The sequence below is a fragment of the Dunckerocampus dactyliophorus genome, chromosome 9 (assembly GCF_027744805.1).
Source record: "Dunckerocampus dactyliophorus isolate RoL2022-P2 chromosome 9, RoL_Ddac_1.1, whole genome shotgun sequence".
In the NCBI taxonomy this organism is placed as follows: domain Eukaryota; kingdom Metazoa; phylum Chordata; class Actinopteri; order Syngnathiformes; family Syngnathidae; genus Dunckerocampus; species Dunckerocampus dactyliophorus.
The window spans coordinates 19159563-19180175 of record NC_072827.1 but is presented as its reverse complement, the minus strand read 5'-3'; the positions used below and the strand labels follow the sequence as shown (position 1 = coordinate 19180175).

The 20613-nt window shown below is 46.7% G+C and overlaps 1 protein-coding gene across 1 annotated transcript in view; it reads right to left on the bottom strand.

The window, feature by feature from the left end:
• Positions 1-20613, bottom strand: part of ttn.2 (titin, tandem duplicate 2) — a 195375-nt gene that overhangs the window by 28084 nt on the left and 146678 nt on the right. The window contains exons 209-216 of the mRNA XM_054786449.1: positions 19955-20542; positions 19713-19817; positions 19437-19634; positions 19046-19342; positions 18377-18964; positions 17879-18181; positions 696-17789; positions 318-614 (exon numbers count right to left, since the gene is read on the bottom strand). Coding sequence (XP_054642424.1) covers positions 318-614; positions 696-17789; positions 17879-18181; positions 18377-18964; positions 19046-19342; positions 19437-19634; positions 19713-19817; positions 19955-20542 — 19470 coding nt within the window. The remainder of the gene's footprint in view (positions 1-317; positions 615-695; positions 17790-17878; positions 18182-18376; positions 18965-19045; positions 19343-19436; positions 19635-19712; positions 19818-19954; positions 20543-20613) is intronic.

Sequence of the window (20613 nt, the reverse complement as noted above, 5' to 3'; positions counted from 1 at the left end):
AACCTCGTAGGTTCTAAATAAATGGTGACGCCATCTCAGATTTAGTTGTGGAAACAGTGGTATTTTCTTAGCTGATTTTAAGCTGAAAGCCTGAACATAACCTGGTCTTGACCAGGCTATGAGCTTTGCCAAAGTTACCATGGTGATCCAGTGGCTTTAAAAGAGAGCTACCATTGCTGAACACACAAGGCTTTCCACTCACACTGAACTCGCTTTGCAGAATACCCCCAAGGTCTCACCTCTAACTTTGTGAAATACATGTAAATACAATATATGTTTGAAACAAAACAATGTCTTAGGTCTTCAACACAACTTACCATGCTGGTCTCTGACTAACACTGGGGTGACCATTTCCTTGGCATCACTGAATCCAGCATAGTTCTCAGCTTTGATTCTGAAGAAGTACTCTATGTTCTCCCTTAGACCAGACACTGTGTAGTGGATTGACTTGGTTACACCACACCTGACCCACTTCTCCTGGCCTTTCTCCAAAGCTTCCACCAAGTATCCAGAGATCCGGCTGCCTCCGTCTTGTTCAGGTTTGGCCCAAGCCAGGGATACGCTCTCTTTGGTCACATCGGTCACACCAAGTTTGGGTGGTGGGCTTGGCTTTTCTGGAGAAATACAATAATGTGTTGTATTATCAAAACTATATAAACATCTTGTGAAGGATTGCTTTCTAAAAAGTGTAATACCTGTGATCTTGGTTCCTTCTGTGGTCTCAGCAGGAACTCCTACCCCATACTCATTCTCGCCAGTCACTCTGAAGTAGTATACTCCACCCTCCTGCAGGTCTGATGCCTTGTATGTCAGCCTGTGACATGTACTGGTCAACTGAGTCCATCCTTTCTTGCTGGCCTCACGAATATCAACCAGATAGTTCTTCACTGGTCCACCTCCTTCATTTTCAGGAGTGTCCCACGTCACAGTAGCAGAGTTTTTGGTCACATCCTTGATCTCTACACAAGATGGAGGGCCGGGAGAATCCAGAACTCTGACATTGAGGGTCAAGGCGGCAGTACCAGCCACACTGGATAAGGTAACAGTGTATTTTCCAGAATCGTTGCGACTGGCTTTCTCCAGAGTGATCGAGGTGAAGGTGTCTGTGGTGTCAATGACAGCACGGACCCTTAGGTCAACATCAGGCTTGCTCCAAGTAGCACTGGGGATGGGTTTGCCTCTGAAGGGCACTGTCATGGTGAATGAACTACCATCCTTCACAATCAGAGTTTTCCTCATCTCATTGCTAATGTCAAAAACTGGCTCCTCTTCTCTTTCCTTGGCCACCTGTTTGTCTGACTCTGGGCTGGGATCACTCAAACCAATTTTGTTGATGGACTTGACAACAAAGATATACTCTGCACCAGGTATCAGTGCCACAACAGTAAATTCAGTATTCTTGGTGTTCTGGACCCCAACTATCCATTCATCATCCAAAGTATTTCTGTATTCCACTCTGTAACCAGTCACAGGTGCCCCACCATCAAACAATGGCTTATTCCAGGACAGAGTGACTGTGGTCTTCGTCGAATCAATGATTTTAGGCTTAGCAGGTGGTGAAGGCAAGAATTGCGGATCTTCGGCTTTGGTGAGGGGGCAGGGAATGCTGGGAGCGCTGAGGCCAGCAGAATTCTCTGCAAAAACTCTGTATTCATATTCACAACCCTCACGAAGGTGTGAGGCTTTGACTCTAAGGTCATAAACTGGTTTCTTGTTAACACGGCACCAGCGAAGTCCGGTCTTCTCTCTCTTTTCAATGACATACCCAGCGATGCTGCTGCCGCCATCAACAACTGGTCTTTCCCAACAGATAGTCATTGCCTCACTTGTAACCGAGGTGACCTGCACATTAGCTGGAGCTGCAGGGACTGTGAATGGATCCATGGCCTTTGTTGGTTCACTTTCAAGGGCCTCACCATCCCCATATTTGTTGACTCCTCTAACTCTGAAGATATACTCATTTCCTTTGAGAAGCTTGGTCACTTTACAGGTGGTGGCCTTCATGTCACCGTGGACAAGAGTCCATGCTAAGCGGCTAGTCTCACGTTTTTCAACAATGTAATGCATAATCTCAGCACCACCATTTTCCTGAGGGGGGCCCCAGGTCAGGGTACATTTTTCTGCTGTCAGGCCAGACACAGCCAAGGGCCCCGAAGCAGGTCCAGGCCTATCCAGAACCTTGCAGTTGATAGCAACAGACCTTGTTCCTGCCACATTGTGCAGTGTCAGGACATACTGACCAGAGTCCCTCCTGATGGCATCTCTTACCAGCAGGGTAGTTGTGAAATTCGTGGTGGTGATTTCACATCTGGCCTTGGCTTCAATTTCTTTTCCCTCTTTAGACCATGTGACCACAGGGAGTGGGCGACCTGTGGTTTCAGCATCGATTCTAATGACTTCTCCGGCTTTAATGACAACCAGCTGTCTGAACTTTTCTTCCAAGATAATTGTGGGTGGATCCACGTCATCCTTGACTGTGATAGGTCCAGTACTCTCTGAAGGAGCACTTAACAACTCAGCAGAATTCTTAGCGATAACATGGAAGTCATATTGGACATCTTCTGTGAGGCCTGTGACATCGAAATGGGTGTCGTGCAGGTTGGTGAAGTTGCATTTCAGCCACCGGCCATTTGGAAGCTCTTTACGCTCAACAATGTAGCCAGTAATCCTGGCTCCACCATCATGCTCTGGCCTCTCCCAGAAGAGGGAGACTGAAGTTCTTGTGATGTTGGTGACCCTAAGGTTACATGGAGGTTCACATGGATCTCTGGCTGCCACTGGGTCACTGGCTTTAGTACCTGGGCCAATGCCAGCAATGTTCTCTGCATAAACTCTGAACTGATACAGCAAGCCTTCTTCAATGCCTGTCATTTTAAACTGTCTCTCAGCCAGAAGACCCCTGTTGACTTTAGTCCAAAGGATGCTGCTTTGGTCTTTGCATTCCATGTGATAACCAATAACGGGACTTCCACCATCACTGGCAGGTCTTTCCCAAACAACGAGCATGGAAGTCTTGGTGGCATGGGAAACACAGAGGTTGATGGGAGGGCCAGGAGGTTCGAATGGATACTGAGCAACAATAGGAGTAGAGTCTATGGCAGGACTCTTGCCATATCGGTTCTCAGCTGCAATACGGAACTGGTACTCTGTTCCTTGAATGAGACGGGACACTTTAATTGATGTTCTGGCAACAGTGGCTGACACAATCTGCCAAGCGGTTGTGGTTGTGTCTCTCTTTTCCACCACATAATTATTAATCTGGCATCCGCCATCATAGGTTGGAGCGTCCCAAGACAGAGATATAAATTCAGCGCTCACTTCGTCCACCTTGATGTTACTGGGTGGTCCTGGCTTGTCCAGGATTACAACTGAGATTTCAGCTGTTTTAGTGCCCACTGCATTAGTAAGGGTGATCTCGTACTTTCCTACATCCTCTCTGGTCGCATCCTTAATGACAATTTTAGATGAGGTCTTGGAAGTGAGAACATTGACTCGAGTTGTCTGCTTCAGCACATGCCCATCCTTTTTCCAGATCAACTCAGGCTGCGGTCTGCCTTTGAATGGAACATCAATCTTAAGGTCATCGCCTGCTTTAACACTATATGTGTTGAACAGTAGGTTGATGATTGGTTCTACTGTGATATCCTTCACAGTCACAGGGGTAGCTAGAGGCTTGGGGTCACTCTTGCCCTTGTCATTGACTGCAGTGACCCTGAAAGAATATTCCTCTCCTGTTGTGAGACCATCAATAGTTGCCTCCAGTGCTTTGACTTCACTGCACAAACTCCATTTATCTTCTCCGTTGGGCTGCATCTCCACAATATAGCCTGTAATCTTGCTGCCACCATCATGATCTGGTTTCTCCCATGAAAGAGTGACGGTGTGACGAGTCACATCTACCAGCATAATTTTACCTGGAGGCAAAGGAGCTTCAGAAACTTTGACTTGCTCTGTAGAGGCAGGCAGACCTACACCAAGTTCATTCACAGCCAGCACACGGAAATAATATCGACCTCCCTCTTGTAGGTCCGAGATGATGTAGGAGTTCCTCACACAATTTGTGCATACACTGGTGAAAGCCATTCTCTTCTGCTCTCTCTTCTCCACAACATAGTGAGATATCTTAGCTCCGCCATCAATAAGAGGAGGCTCCCAGGAGAGAGAGACTGAATTTCTTTTTACATCTTTGACCTCAAGATTAGTAGGGGCACTGGGTGAGTCCAGAACTCTGACATTTATGAAAGCTGATTTTGACCCACTCAGGTTCTCAAGGGTTAGTACGTATTTGCCGGTATCAAATCGGTCCACATTCTCAATCACTAACATTGTATAGGAACTTGTCACTTCAATCTGGGCACGCTCATTCAGACTGCCATCTGCCTTTGACCATCTGACCTCTGGCTCTGGCTTCCCTCGAATTGTGACAAACAGACGCAAGGTAGAAGTGGCACGGACGTTAACCATCTTTCTCAGATCTGAATCCAGTTCAATTTCAGGAGCTTCCAGCTTTTCAGCAGCAATAACGGACCCAGGCAGGTCCACATGCTCACCCATTCCTTCACAATTAAAAGCACAAATACGGAAGTTGTACTCTGCATTCTCCTTCAGTTTTTTTACGGTATAGTTAGTAGCCTGGACACCAGTGGGTGGTGTGGAAATCACCCATTCATCAAGTGACGCCTCCTTAAATTCAACCATGTAACCTGTGATGGGTGCTCCACCATCATATATAGGCCTGGACCAGCTTAAGGAGGTGGTGGTACTAGAATGGTCACTGACCTTAGGGTTATTTGGAGGTCCTGGCGGGTAAATGGCATCGCATGCCTTGATGTACTGAGTGGGTGCACTGGGTTTCCCGACACCAGCAGCATTTTCAGCAGACACCCTGAATTCATACGAGTGGCTCTCTGTGAGACCAGTGCATCTGAACCTCAAGTCTGTCAGTCTCTTCTTGTTGCATTTACTCCATCGGATGCCATCCTTGTCACGTTTTTCAAGGACGTATCCCTCAATCTCGGCTCCTCCATTACTCTCTGGTCTTTCCCAGGTGAGCACCATGGAGTCTCTGGTGATGGCACTGGCTTCTGGAGTGGATGGAGGACTTGCAGTAGTGAAGGGATTGCGAGCAATTACAGGCTCAGACTCTAGTGGCTCACCAACACCATATTTATTAACAGCTGTCACTCTAAAGATGTACTCATTTCCAGGCAGCAGTTTTGTGACTTTATAACTGATGGCTTGAATCTTGGGCTCTACCATAGTCCATGACAAACGACTAGTCTCTCGCTTCTCAATTACATAGTGAGAAATACTCGCGCCACCATCTTGTGAGGGGTGATTCCAATGCAGATAACACTTTTCAGCTGTGACCCCTTTGACCTCGAGCGGGCCACCTGGAGGGCCGGGTCTATCCAGAACTTTAACATTGACCGGGATCATTTTTACTCCACCAACATTCACAAGTTTAAGAACAAAGTGGCCCCCATCCATTCGGATGCAGTCCTTTACTGTGAGGATGGAACGAGTAAGTGTTGTCTTGATCTCCATTCTTGGGGTGGTTTTGTCAATCTCCTTTCCCTCCTTCAGCCATATAACCTCAGGAAGAGGCTTGCCAGTGTAGTCTGCATCAATGACAAACGTCTCACCTGCATGAACAACTGTCAGATCTTTAAACTTAGAATCCATGGTTGCTTCTGGAGCCTCAATTTCATCTTTGGCAGTTATTTCTCCTGTGCTTTGAGAAGGACTGCTGGAAATACCAGCTGCATTCTTAGCAACAACTCTGAACTCATAAATGCAGTCCTCGGTCAGGCCAGTGAGGGTGAACTGTGTGTCAATGATGTTGGTAAAGCTGGCCTTCATCCAGCGGTTATCAGGGTGCTTCCGCCTTTCAATCATATAACCAGTTATCACGCTGCCTCCATCGTACTGGGGCCGTGTCCACTGGAGTGTCACGTGGTTCCGGGTTATTTCAATGGCCTCTGGAGTACCTGGTGGGTCACAGGGATCCCTAGCTACCATGCTTTCGCAGACTTTGCTAACTACACTCAGTCCTGCTATGTTTTCAGCATAAACCCTGAATTCATATTCAATGCCCTCTTCCAGTTCTGTGGTCTTGAAACGTGCATCAGGGATGAGAAGCTTATTGAGTTTAATCCACAAGAGGTTGTTCTTCTCTTTCCTTTCCAGATGATAGCCCAGAATGGGACTGCCACCATTGTTTGCAGGAGGCTTCCACTCAACAACCATACTGTCTTTGGTTGCAGCGGTAATAATAGGCATTGCTGGGGCATCAGGCACACTGAATGGATACTGAGCAATGACAGAAGCCGAGACAATAGCAGAACTTTTTCCATATCTATTCTCAGCAGACACTCTGAACTGATACTCAACTCCTGTCTTCAGATTGCTGACCTTGATGGTTGTCCTGGCAATGGTTGCAGACACAATCTGCCAAGCTGTTGTGGTAGTGTCCCTCTTCTCTACAATGTAGTTGTTAATTTGGCAGCCTCCGGTATACCCTGGTGGTTCCCAGGATAGAGTAACATAATTTGAGCTCACTTCATCAATCCTCACAGGACCCGTGGGTGGGCCTGGCTTGTCGAGAATTATAACAGTAATCTCCTCAGTCGCAGTTCCGACATTGCTGGTTGCTGTAATAGTGTATTTGCCAGAATCTTCCCTATTTGCATCCTTGATGTACAGCTTTGTAGATGTGGGTGTGCTAGATACGTTTAACCTGGTTGTCTCCTTAAGAGCCTGTCCTTCTTTCTTCCATTCCACCGTTGGAACTGGACGCCCAATCACTGGAATGTCAATCTTCAAATCTTCACCATGCTGCAAACTGTAAGTGTTAAATCTTATTTTGAAGCCCGGCTCCATTGTCAAATCCTTTGCCATGACTGGTGCAGCAAGAGCCCTTGGGTCACTCTTACCCTTGTCATTGAAGGCAGACACTCTGAAAAGATATTCATATCCTGCACTAAGACCTGTGACAGTGCCCTCACAGGTTTTGACTGTGGTTGCCACCACCCATTCCTCCGAGCCCAAAGGTTGCATCTCAATGTAGTAGCCAATAATCCTACTGCCTCCATCATGGACTGGTTTCTCCCAGGAGAGTGAGGCAGTTGTTTTAGTAACTTCAGTTAAAGTGACTTTACCTACGGATAGAGGAGGCTCAGAGGCCTTAATTGAGTCTTCTGTCTCAGCTGGCTGTCCTACACCAAACTCATTCTCAGCAAGAACTCTGAAATAGTAGACTGTTCCCTCTGTGAGGCCAGTAATTCGGTAGCTTGTCTTTGTGCACTTGTTGTCAACACAAGAGTAAACCTTCCTAGTGGACTCACGTTTTTCAACTAGGTAATTCTTTATCCTTGCGCCGCCATCAATAAGAGGGGGCTCCCAAGTCAGGGTGACACTTTCCCGTTTAATGTCTTTTACTGTGAGATTCACAGGGGCTCCTGGAGTGTCCAGAACTTTGACAGATACAAATGCTGATTTGGTGCCAGCACTATTCTCTAAATTAAGGATGTATTTTCCAGCATCATATCTGTCACAAATGTCAATACAGAGCTGGGTGTAATCTTCTCCAGTTTCTTTTTGAGCTTTCACAGGCAGTTCGCTATCCTCCTTGGCCCAGCTAATCTCAGGTGTAGGACGACCTTTAAATGGAATGCAAATCCTCAGCGGGGCTCCTGCACGAACCACAATTCCCTTTCGAAGTTCTGAATCTAGAATCATCTCTGGAGCATCCATTTTATCAATAGGTGTCACTGTGCCCTGGACTTCGGCAGGCTCCCCAATGCCAAGCTTATTGATGGCACAGATGCGCACTTTGTATTCCTGATGCTCAATCAACTTGGTGATGGTAAACTTGGTTGCCTTTACTCCAGAGGGTGGTGTGCAAATTGTCCACTCCTCCTCATCAGCCTTTGTGATTTCAACAGCATAACCTTGAATTTCACAGCCACCATCATAGATTGGCCTGTTCCAGGCCAGACTTATGGAGTCTTTAGTAGTGTCAGTGACATGAACATTGGTGGGACTGCCTGGCTCAAAAGTGGGGTCACAGGCTTTCAAGTAAGGAGTGGCTGGGCTTGGCTGACCTATGCCAGCTGCATTCTCAGCAGACACCCTGAATTCATAATCATGGTCCTCAGTCAATCCTGTCACTCTAAAACGCAAGTCTGTTACTCTGCGCTTGTTACACTTGGTCCACCTCACCCCTGCACGGTCTCTCTTTTCAACAATATATCCAACGATTTCACTTCCTCCATTAGTCTCTGGTCGATTCCAGCAGACAGTCATAGAGTCCCTGGTAATATTGGTGATCTCAATCTCCTGAGGTGAGCCAGGAGGGACAAATGGATTTCTCATGATAACTGGTGCTGATTCCAGGGGCTCACCAACGCCATATTTGTTGACTGCCATGACTCTAAAAATGTATTCATTGCCCTTCAAAAGTTTGGTGACTTTGAACATAGTGGCGCCGCAGTCACTGGAGACCACAGTCCATGCCAGGCGGCTTGTCTCTCTCTTCTGGATAACATAGTGAGAAATACTGTTGCCTCCGTCATGTCTGGGTGGAAGCCAAGACAGTGAACACTTCTCCTCAGTGACATTGCTAACAGTAAGAGGTCCCTCTGAAGGACCTGGTCTGTCCAGAACTTTCACACTGAATGGGACAGTCTTACTTCCTGCCACATTAGTAAGTACTAGTGTATACTGCCCACCATCCACTCTGATGGCATCCTTCACAGCAAGAAGAGCCTTAAAATCTGTATTTTTTAACTCAGCTCTAGCCGAGTTTTCCACTTCAGCATCCCCCTTAAACCACTGAGCCGTGGGAATGGGCTTTCCTTTGACAGTGGCCTTCAGACTGAATGTCTCCCCAGCATTAATGACAAGGGTTTGGTTGTACATGGCATCCGTCTCGCACTTGGGTGGGTCAACTTCATCTATAGCTGTGATGGATCCCGTGCTCTCAGAAGGCTTACTGATAGCACCAGCTGCATTTCTTGCAATGACTCTGAAGTCATATTTACTATTTTCTGTCAAGCCAGTAACTGTAAATTCACGCTCCATGATGTTTGCAAAACTGGCCTTCATCCACTTTCCTTCAGGGAGATCGCGTTTCTCCACTATGTAACCGGTAATTAAACTTCCACCATCATACTCTGGGGGTGTCCACCTCAGCTTCACAGAGTGTCTGGTCAATATCACTGCTTCTGGACAGCCAGGAGGATAACATGGATCACGGGCCACATAAACCTCTGAGACTTTACTGCACTTTCCTATGCCAACAATGTTCTCGGCATAGACTCTGTATTCATACTCAATGCCTTCCTCCAAAGGAGTGGATTTGAACCTGCAGTCTTGGATTAGAGTTTTGTTAATCTTGGTCCAAAGAATACTGTTCTTCTCTTTCCTTTCAAGATGATAGCCCAAGATAGTGCTGCCTCCATCAGATGGGGGTTTGTGCCACTCAACCACCATGTAGTCTTTAGAGTATGAAGATACAATTGGTGTACCTGGGGGCCCAGGCTCTTGGAAGGGATACTGTGCCAAAACAGGCTCAGAATCAATTGCATAACTCTTTCCATATCTATTTTCAGCGTAGATTCGGAATTGATATTCAGCGCCTGTCTTGAGATTGCCCACTTTGAGTGTGGTTCTTGCCACGGTGGCAGACACGACTACCCAGTTGGTTGTGGTTGTATCTCTTTTCTCCACAACATAGTTGGATATTGGGCAACCACCTGTATACGTAGGAGGTTCCCATGTAAGTGTGATGCTCTCAGCACTAACATCCTCCAACTTAACAGGGCCTGTAGGTGGCCCAGGTTTATCCAAGGTGATAACCTCAATTGTAGCTTCCTTCGATGCTAGGTCATTGGCAACACTAATACTGTACATGCCTCCATCCTCTCTGGTGGCATCCTTTATAGTAAGTGTGGTGTGCCGTGCAGAATCTGTGACATTGACTCTTGTGGTCTGTTTGAGGGCAGCTCCGTCCTTGGTCCAAGAGATGGTTGGCTTTGGGTGACCAGCAATTGGCACCTCTATCTTGAGGTCATAACCCACTTGAACACTATAGCTGCTTACTTTAGGTCTAACAGCAGGCTCAATCACAAGGTCCTTTGCGACAACTGAGGTAGCCAGTTGTCTGGGGTCGCTTCTGCCCTTGTCGTTGACAGCAACAACTCTAAACTGATACTCTTCCCCCTTAAGCAGGTTAGTCACCATTGCCTCAGTTGCCTTCCCACTAGCACACACAGACCAGGATTCGCTGTCTTTAGGTGCAACTTCAACTTCATAGTGACTTATTCTACTACCACCATCATGTTCAGGCTTCTCCCATCTCAGGGTTACAGTGCTATGTGTAACATCAACAACACTGACTTTACCAGGAGGCTGGGGCTTCTCAGAAATCTTAATTGGTTCTGTGGTTTTAGCAGGCAGACCTACACCATATTCATTCTCAGCCAGGACTCTGAAAAAGAATATTCCACCCTCTGGGAGAGGTTCCACCTTCCATGTCATCTTATTGCAGACGGCGATGGGAGAGTAAACCTTCCTGGTGCTCTCGCGCTTCTCGACTATATAATGCTTAATTTTTGAGCCACCATCGAGTAATGGAGGTTCCCATGTGAGTGTGACAGCATTCTTGGTAATCTCTTTAACCATAAAGTTACTTGGAGGGCTTGGGGAGTCTAGGACTCTGACGCTGATGAAGACTGACTTCACTCCACTGGCATTCTCTGCAGTAAGGGTGTATTTGCCACTATCAAATCTGTCCACATTCTCAATCACAAGTAAAGCATAGTTATCTGTATTGTCAATTTGGGCTGTTTCCTTTATCTCACCATCAGCTTTGCCCCATTTAACTTCAGGGGCTGGACGACCTCTCACAGGAACATAAAGCCTGAGAGTACTTGCGGCTCTAATATTGATCATCTTTCGCATATCTGCATCCAGGTCAAGATCTGGCGCCTCAAGCTTCTCTTCCAAAGTGATTTTTCCTGGAACGTCAGCATGTTCACCAACACCAACTTTGTTGATGGCACACACTCTGAACTGATACTCATGCTTCTCGAGAAGCTTTGTCACCATAAACTGTGTGTCTGCGATTCCAGTGGAAGGAGTGCACATGAACCACTCATCTGATGCACCATTGCATGCCTCAACAATGTAGGCCTGAATCTCACAGCCACCATCATAGATGGGTTTACCCCAGGTAAGGGAAACAGTTGACCTTGATGTGTCAACCACCTTGGGATTATTTGGTGGGCCTGGTTTGAAAATGGGATCCAAAGCTTTGTAGTATGCTGTTGGAGGACTGGGCGTTCCAACACCCGCGGCATTCTCAGCAGAAACTCTGAATTCGTAGCTGTGGTTTTCGAGGAGCCCTGTAGCTCTGAAGCGGAGCTCGCTCACGGTGCGCTTGTTGGACCTGGTCCATCTAACACCATCCTTGTCACGTTTCTCAACAATATAACCTTGAATGGCACTTCCGCCATCATTACTTGGTCTTTCCCAAGTCACCACCATAGAGTCTTTGGTGATTGTGGAGACCTCTACCTGTGTTGGTGGGTTCGGAGTGACAAATGGATTTCGGGCAATCATGGGCTCAGATTCCAGAGGCTCACCTACTCCATATTTGTTTACTGAAATCACTCTAAAGATGTACTCATTACCAGGAAGAAGCTTGGTGATCTTCAGGTTCAGAGTCTGAACCTTTTGTTCAACTACAGTCCAGACCAGTCTGCTAGTCTCTCTCCTTTCAACAATGTAATGGGAAACATCGCTGCCTCCATCTTGTAAAGGTGGTTTCCAGGAAATAGAACACTTCTCATTTGTGACACCATAGATTGAAATGGGTCCTTCAGGTGGTCCTGGTCTGTCCAGAACTTTGACATTGATGTTAACAGATTTCTCTCCTCCAACATTCTTTACCATCAAAGTATACTGACCCCCATCAACACGAATTGCTTCTTTAACAACAAGACAGGGCAAAAAGTCTGTGTTCTTGACTTCAAGGCGTGCTGCTTCACTAATGACTTGGCCCTCCTTCAGCCAGTGTACAGTGGGTACAGGTTTGCCGCTGATAGCTGCCTCAAGCCTGAATGTCTCCCCAGCATTTACCACAACAGCCTGGGAATACTTAGCATCCAGGTCAATTATGGGTGGATCTACTTCATCCTTTGCAGTGATAGCTCCAGTAGAATCAGAGGGCTGACTGCTGACTCCTGCTGCATTTCTGGCAATGACACGGAACTCATAAATCTGATCTTCAGTGAGACCTGTGACAACGAAGCAAGTGTCAATGATGTTTGTGAAACTGGCCTTCATCCAGCGGCTGGCTCCTTCCTTTTTCTCCACCACATACCCAGTGATTTTTATGCCACCATCATACTCAGGTTTGGACCATTGCAAGGTAACCTGGTTTCTGGTTACAATGACTGCCTCTGGCTTTCCTGGTCTGTCACAAGGGTCTCTGGCTACATGCAGTTCAGTCACATTGCTGGCTTTGCTTACGCCAACAATATTCTCAGCATAAACTCTAAACTCATATTCAATGCCTTCCTCGAGGCTAACAACTTTGAATCTGGGCTCTGGAATAAGTTGCTTGTTCTGCTTCACCCACAAAATGCTGTTTTTCTCTTTGAGCTCCAAGTGGTAGCCCAGGATTTTACTTCCACCATCACTGCTAGGTTTGTCCCATACAACCAGCATGGTCTCCTTTGTGGCTGACTGAACAACAACTGAACGGGGTGGACTGGGCACCTCAAATGGATACTGAGCCACAACGGTTTCAGAGAGCAGCACTGTGGACTTCCCATATCGATTTTCTGCAGCAATCCTGAACTGGTATTCACATCCTGTCTTCAAACGCACAGCCTTGATGGTGGTCCTAGCCACTGTAGCTGATACTATCTGCCAGTTGGTGGTAGACGTGTCTCTCTTCTCAACAACATAATTGTTGATGGTACAACCACCATCATACTCTGGTGGATTCCAAGACAAAATCACACTGTCAGCACTGACTTCATCCAATTTGATGGGGCCAGTTGGAGGGCCTGGCCGATCTAGAACAACCACACTGATGTCTGAAGTCGCCTCTCCAGCTGTATTAGTCAGTTTGATAGAATATTTACCCACGTCATCTCTGCAAGCCTCCTTAATGACCAGAAGAAGGTTTTTGTCTGCGCTTTCAGCATGAACTCTTGTCGTCTCTTTAAGGGCAACACCATCTTTGAACCAAATTGCAGTAGGTTTGGGACAGGCAATATATGGTACATCTATCTTCAGATCATCTCCAGCTAGCACACTAAATGTGCTGAAAGCCAATTTAAATGTTGGTGGGATAACCAGATCTTTAGCTACCACGGGCACACTTAGAGGGCGTGGATCACTAACTCCCTTTTCATTGGTGGCTGAGATACGGAACATATACTCTTCTCCCTGAGTTAAACCAGTTACAACAGCCTCATTAGTCTTTACTGCCATTACCTGGGTCCACTTTTCACTGCCTTTACCCTGCATCTCAACAACATAGCCACTGATTCTGCTGCCACCATCATGGTCGGGCTTTTCCCAGGTTAGTGTAACGCTGGTACCGGTCACCTCACGGAGAGACACTTTTCCTGGAGGCAAAGGTTTCTCTGACACTTTCACCGGGTCAAACGTCTCCACTGGGAGGCCAATGCCATATTCATTCTCAGCCAGGATTCTGAAGAAGTACATTTTTCCTTCTTCCAAGTCTCCAACTTTCCAACTGGATTTATGGCAGTTTGCACAGACTGTCGAATAGGCCTTTCTGGTTGACTCGCGCTTTTCCACAACATAATTGCGGATTCTGGAGCCACCATCAATTAAAGGTGCATCCCAAATGAGTGACACTGAATCTTTAGTAACTTCCTTGATGACAAGGTTCTGAGGTGCTCCAGGGGTGTCGAGCACCCTAACATTAACAAAAGCTGTCTTACTTCCAGATGCATTTTCCACAGTAACCATGTATTTACCTCCGTCAAACCTGTCAACATTTTCAACTTGAAGAGTGGTGAATGATGGTGTGATTTCAATGTTAGCTTTGTCCAGGGACTCTCCATGTTCTCTTGACCATTTTACCTCAGGTGCTGGTCTGCCTTTGATTGGGACAAAGAGTCTGAGAGTGCTACAGGCTCTGATACAGACTACCTTACGGAGCTCTGCCCCAAGGTCAATTTCAGGGAGTAGTAACCTATCTTCAGCTTTTGGGGTCCCAGGAACAGCAGCAGGCTCTCCTACACCTTCACAATTGGTGGCACAGATGTTGATTCTGTACTCTTGGTTTTCTTTCAGGCCAGTGATGGTGAATGAGGTGGCTGTCCATCCCTTCTTAGGAGTGTGAATTGTCCATTCATCCTCTTCGGGTAGGCAGGTCTCCACAATGTAGCCAGTGAGTTCAGAACCACCATCATAGACAGGCTTATTCCAAGCAAGCGTTATAGATGACTTTGTTGTGTCAAGAACTCTGGGGTTTCCTGGAGGTCCAGGTTGGAAGATTGTGTCCATGGCTTTGTAGAATGGACTTGAGGGACTTGGCTGACTTAGACCAGCATTGTTCTCTGCAAATATTCTGAATTCATACTCATGACCTGGTGTGAGGCCAGAGGCCTTGAATCGAAGATCCGTTACAGTCCTCTTGTTGCACTTGACCCAGCGCAATCCAGTCTTGTCCCTTCTCTCAATAATGTAAGTGTTGATTCTGCTGCCCCCATCATGTTCAGGGCGTTCCCAGCAGACAACCATTGAGTCCTTGGTAATGGTTGTCACTTCAGGCTGTGATGGAGGATCACTGGGAACATAGGGATTGGCACAGATGACAGGCTGAGACTCCAGGGGTTCACCAATACCATACTTGTTAACGGCCATTACTCTGAAGATGTACTCATTGCCCTTCAAAAGCTTTGTGACCTTGAACCTGTTAGCCTGAAGGTCTGTGGCCACATTTGTCCAGGCCAACCTACTGGTTTCACGCCTCTGAATGATGAAATATTCAATCTTGGCACCACCATCTTGTGTTGGATGCAGCCAGTTCAGAACACATTTCTCTGCAGTTATGTCTGTAACACTCAAGGAATCCGGTGGTCCAGGTCTATCGAGAACTTTGACATTGAATGTGAACTTAGCAAAGCCACCAGGATTGCTGGCAGTCAGCGTGAAAGCACCACCATCCCTTCTCAAAGAGTCTTTGGTTATCAGAGTTGTGTGGAAATCAGAAGTCTTTATCTCTAACTTAGCTGTGTCTTCAAGCTCCTTCCCTTCTTTGGTCCATACAAGTGATGGGATCGGCCGGCCTGTCACATTGGCCTCCAGTTTAAACACCTCTCCTGCCATGACAACAACATTGCTACTGTAAAGTGTGTCAACATCAAGCCGGGGCTCCTCAATGTCATCTCTGCATGTGATTGCTTCTGACGGCTGAGAGGGTGCGCTTACAGCGCCAGCTGAGTTCCGAGCAAATACGTGGAATTCATAAACAGCATCTTCAATCAGACCACTGACTGTGTAAACTGTCTCTAGAATGTTGTTGAAGTTAGCTTTGAGCCACCGGCCATTTGGCAACTCTCTCCTCTCCACGGTGTATCCAGTGATGGAAAATCCTCCATCTGCCTCTGGTTTAGTCCATGCAACAGTCACCTCATGTCTTGTGATATTTAGTGCCACAGGTCTGCCTGGTGGGTCCACTGGGTCCAAAGCATACATAGCCTCAGAGGGTTTGCTAGGTTTGCTGAGACCAGCCATGTTCTCAGCAATAGCACGGTGCTCATATGCAATTCCATCAACCAGGCCTGTTGATTTGAAGATATTTCCAACAACAAGAGCTTTGCTTATCCTCTGCCACAGAATGCTATTTTTCTCTTTTCTTTCTATGTGGTAGCCCAGTATAGCGCTGCCTCCATCAGAGGATGGTTCGTTCCAGCTCAGAGTCATCGCATCCTTATTGAAAGATGTGACTGCAGGGGTTCCTGGCTGCCCTGGCACATCAAATGGATAAGCAGCCACCACTTGATCAGAGACGATGGATGGTCCAATGCCATATCTATTCTGGGCCTTTACACGGAACTGATAACCAGTTCCAGTGATGAGCCGAGTTGCTTTGAATGTCGTCCGGATCACTGTGGCTGCCAACTCCACCCAGGAAGTACCAGTGGTCTCCCGCATTTCAACAATGTAATTGTTGATGGGAACACCTCCATCATTTTCTGGAGCTTCCCAGGACATGAGAATATAATCACATGATACCTCATCCAGCTTGATGGGACCAGTGGGAGGACCTGGAATATCATGGACTACCACTGTGATTGTCTCGGTGACTGTGCCCAGCATGTTCTTTCCTGTCATTGAATACTGGCCTCCATCATTCCTTCTGATCTCACCGATGTTGAGGATGGTTGATGTTGACGTGGTTTCAGTGTTAATCCGCTGTGTCTCTTTTAGCACAGTGTCACCTTTCTTCCAAGAAACTACAGGTCTGGGTTTTCCAAGGACTGGAATCTCCACTTTAACACGGTCCCCGGCCTTGGCGATGACTGTCTTCTGGTAGACGCCACGAAGGTCAAAGGAAGGACTTGATGTTTGCTCTTTGATCACTGTAGGTCTGCTCTCACGAGGATCGCTTCTACCTGAAGCGTTGACTGCCATTATGCGGAAAGTATATTCTGCTCCCTCCGTCAGATTTGGTACAGTGTAGTCCAAAGCTTTGATGGCAGCAGCATGGAACCACTCGTCAGTGTCCTTCTTTTGAGTCTCAATGACATATCCTGTGATCAAGCTACCACCATCATGCAGGGGCTTGGTCCATGCCAAACTGGCACTGTCAGCAGTAATATCAGTGACATACAAGTTTTCAGGGGCAGACGGGGCTTGAGAGACCCTGATTGGTTCAGGGGTTTCAGCGGGCTCACCTACACCCAAGTCATTCTCAGCAGAGACACGGAAGTAATAGTAAGCTCCCTCCTCTAGATGAGGTACTTTAAAAGAGCACTTCTGCCATTTGGTGATCAGGACAGTGTATGCCTTCTTTGTGGCATCTCTCTTCTCAATAATGTAGTTGTGAATCTTAGAGCCACCATCAATGATGGGAATCTCCCACTGAAGGATTATGCTTGTCTTGGTGATCTCTCTGGGTTTGAGATTAACCGGTGGCCCTGGTGTGTCCAAAACCTTTACATTCACAAAGCCTGTCTTCTTTCCGGCAACGTTTTCTAGGCACAGGTTGTACTTTCCAGCATCGTATCGAGTGCAGTCGGGAATGACCAGAAGAGTGTAGGACTCTGTTGTGTCAATATGTGCGCAGGTTTTCAGATTGATGTCATCTTTACTCCAGGTGACTTCAGGAACAGGGCGCCCCTTGATGGGAACAAACATGCGGATTGATGTACGGGCCCTGACTACCAGGGTTCTCCGAAGTTCAGCATCCAGCTCAAAGTCTGGAACAGACTCCTGGTCTATCAGTTCAGTGACTTTTTCAACTTCTGCAGGCTCACCAACTCCCTCCGAGTTCACGGCTCTGACTCTGAAATGGTATCTGCCTCCCTTTTGCAGTTTACCAATAACATATTCAGTAACCTTGAGGTGGTACTCTGTCTCAGTCTCCCAGTCATCATGCCCTTCCTTTTTATACTCGACTATGTATCCCTCCACTTCCAGTCCTCCATCATAGTGGGGTCGGCCCCAGTTGAAGGTTGCAGATGTTTTAGTGGTGTCTGTAATCCTAGGATTGGAAGGAGGCCCTGGTGGATCTGATAAACATCAAGGAAAAATAAAGAAATTAATAAAGTGGTGTGTATTATATGATTATGTAACACTTAATTACTGTTTAACTACTTACACACTATGTCCTTGGTCATCACCGGACGCGATGGCTCACTGGGTTCTCCAAATCCAGCCTTGTTTTCAGCAGTAACTCTGAACTCGTACTCAACCCCCTCGCTAAGGCCTTGAACCTTAAAGCGCAGGTCTGGGACTGTTCTCTTAGAAGCTCTGACCCACCTCATTCCTCTCTTCTCTTTTCTTTCAACACAGTACCCTCTGATGTCACTCCCCCCATCCTGTGCTGGTCTCTTCCATGAAATGGTGATAGCGTTCCTGCTGATGTTATCTATCTCTGGGATTGAGGGTGGGCCTGGTGGGCCTTCAGGTAAAAAAAAAGATTTGTGTCAGTGACGATAATATCAACATAATAACCAACCACATTATATTAATTTGACCAGTGAATAAAATTGTGAATAATGATGTGAATTACTAAACTAAAAAAAAAAGAAAGAAAGACTAACAAAACTGCGTATGACTGGCAACAGAAACCATGTATAAGATCAATTAAACTTACGGAAACTGTCGACCATTTTGACTGGGCCAGATTGGCTTGAGTCTCCAGTGCCATACTGGTTCACAGCAGATACTCTAAAGATGTATTCATTGCCTTTGATCAGTTTGCTGGCTACATATCTGCAGTCCATTACATTTTCCGCTAGCTTGGTCCACTGTAGGCGGCTGGTCTCTCGCTTCTCAAGGATGTAAGATTTGATGGAGCAACCTCCATCCTCCTCTGGTGGAAGCCAAGTCAAAGTACACTTTTCAGCAGAAATGTGACTGGCCTCAATTGGGCCTGGAGGCCCTGGGACATCCAGAACCTTTACTTTTACATGTTCGTCTTTGATGCCGAATGGGTTGCTGGCCGTAATTGTGTACTCTCCTGTGTTCTTCCTGCTGGCGTATTTGATAACCAGAGTGGAGGAGGTTGGGGTGCTCGTGACATTGACAATGTCTGAGTTCTTGAGTTCACGGCCTCCCTTCGACCAGACAGCAGTGGGTGGAGGTTTGCCAGCAATTTTGGAAGCAGATATCACGATCGTTTCTCCTGCTCTGACTGATATACCATCCTTCATGTCTGGGTCAATGGTGATGCTTGGAGGTTCTGAGAAAGAAAAGCAAACAAGGTATGCAACATGTTACACTGCAATATTCTTTGCTATGAACCCTGTTAAAATTAGCTTACCATACTCATCCCTGCAAGTTAGAAGCTTGGTCGTCTCTGAGGGAACACTAACCGCACCAGCCGCATTCTTGGCCCTGATTTGAAACTGATACTGAGATCCCTCTGTCAGGTCGGTCACAGTGAAGGCACATCCTTGAATGTTGACATGGTTAGCCTTCATCCAGGTCTTACCACCAGCTTCTAGCTTCTCTATCATGTACCCAGTGAGCTTGTAACCACCATCATATTTGGGTGGAGTCCAAATCAGAGTGACTGAGGTCCTGGTGACATTAATGACGTCAGGCCTGCCAGGAGGATCTAACAGAAGACAAAGAACTCACTGTGGTGAGAAGGAACGCAACAAAGAAAATTCCGTCTTTAAATTCATTAAGACGTTAAATGCACAACTCACCAATTGGATCTAGAGCAACCACCGCCTCAGTGGCCCTGCTTGCTTTCCCAAGACCAGCTATGTTCATGGCCATCACTCTGAACTCGTATTCCAGTCCCTCTATCAGACCAGTGACTCTGCACTCCTTCACTCTTAGAGGAGTTTTACTGGCTCGTTTCCACATCAGACTGTTCCTCTCCTTAAACTCCACATGATACCCTGCACAATGCACAAAATTACTTTTTGCTATATTCTATGTTTCTTAGCTTGGCTTTGCACTGTCAAGATCACAGTTACCTGTAATTGGGGATGCACCTGTGTCTTTGGGATCAGCCCAGGTTAAGATGGCTGACTCGTGGCGGATACTGACTATCTCTGGAGGAGCTGGCGCCTCTGGGGCATCTGGAGGTAGTAGAAGAAGAGATTTTGGATTTAGGAATGACTGAATGATTTAGGTGCACATGTTTTTGAAAACAGATTTCACAACTGATTGAACCTTACAAGTTGATTTGGCTTCAACTCAAATTTCAGATACTCACTGAAAGGATGTTGCGCAATGACAGGGTCTGACCTCAGGTACTCTCCAATACCGTATTTGTTTTCAGCAAACACTCTGAATATATACTCGACTCCATCGTGCAGATGAATCACTCTCATGGTGGTTTTCTGAATTGCTGAAGCGACCGTTGCCCACTTGTTGTCTGTTGTCCTCCTTTTTTCAACAATATAGTTGGACACCTCTGCACCGCCATCATCTGTGGGTGGCTCCCATTCCAGCGTGATGCCATCTGCTGTGATCTCATCAAACTTTATGGGCCCAGTGCAGACACCAGGTTTGCCCACAACCTTGAGCTGGAATTTGCAATCTTTGGAGCCTGTGCTGTTCCTGACATTGATGTTGTATGTGTCAGCATCTCCCCTCTGGCAGTCTCTGATTAGCAGGGTGGTAATGCCTTGAGATGCCTCAACACACATGCGCCCAGTGTCTCCAAGGCTTACGTCACCCTTTTTCCATGCGGCAGTGGGATATGGCACACCAAGGATAGGGATGTTAATGCGGATGGTAGTGCCTTCCTTCACCACATAGCAGCCATCATGTAGACTGCTCAGGTTGCAGTCAGGCAGGACTGGAAACCGGAAGTGTTGGAAAATGAGGAAAGAGATGCAAATCAAACATTGCAAATTGAATAAATTCTTA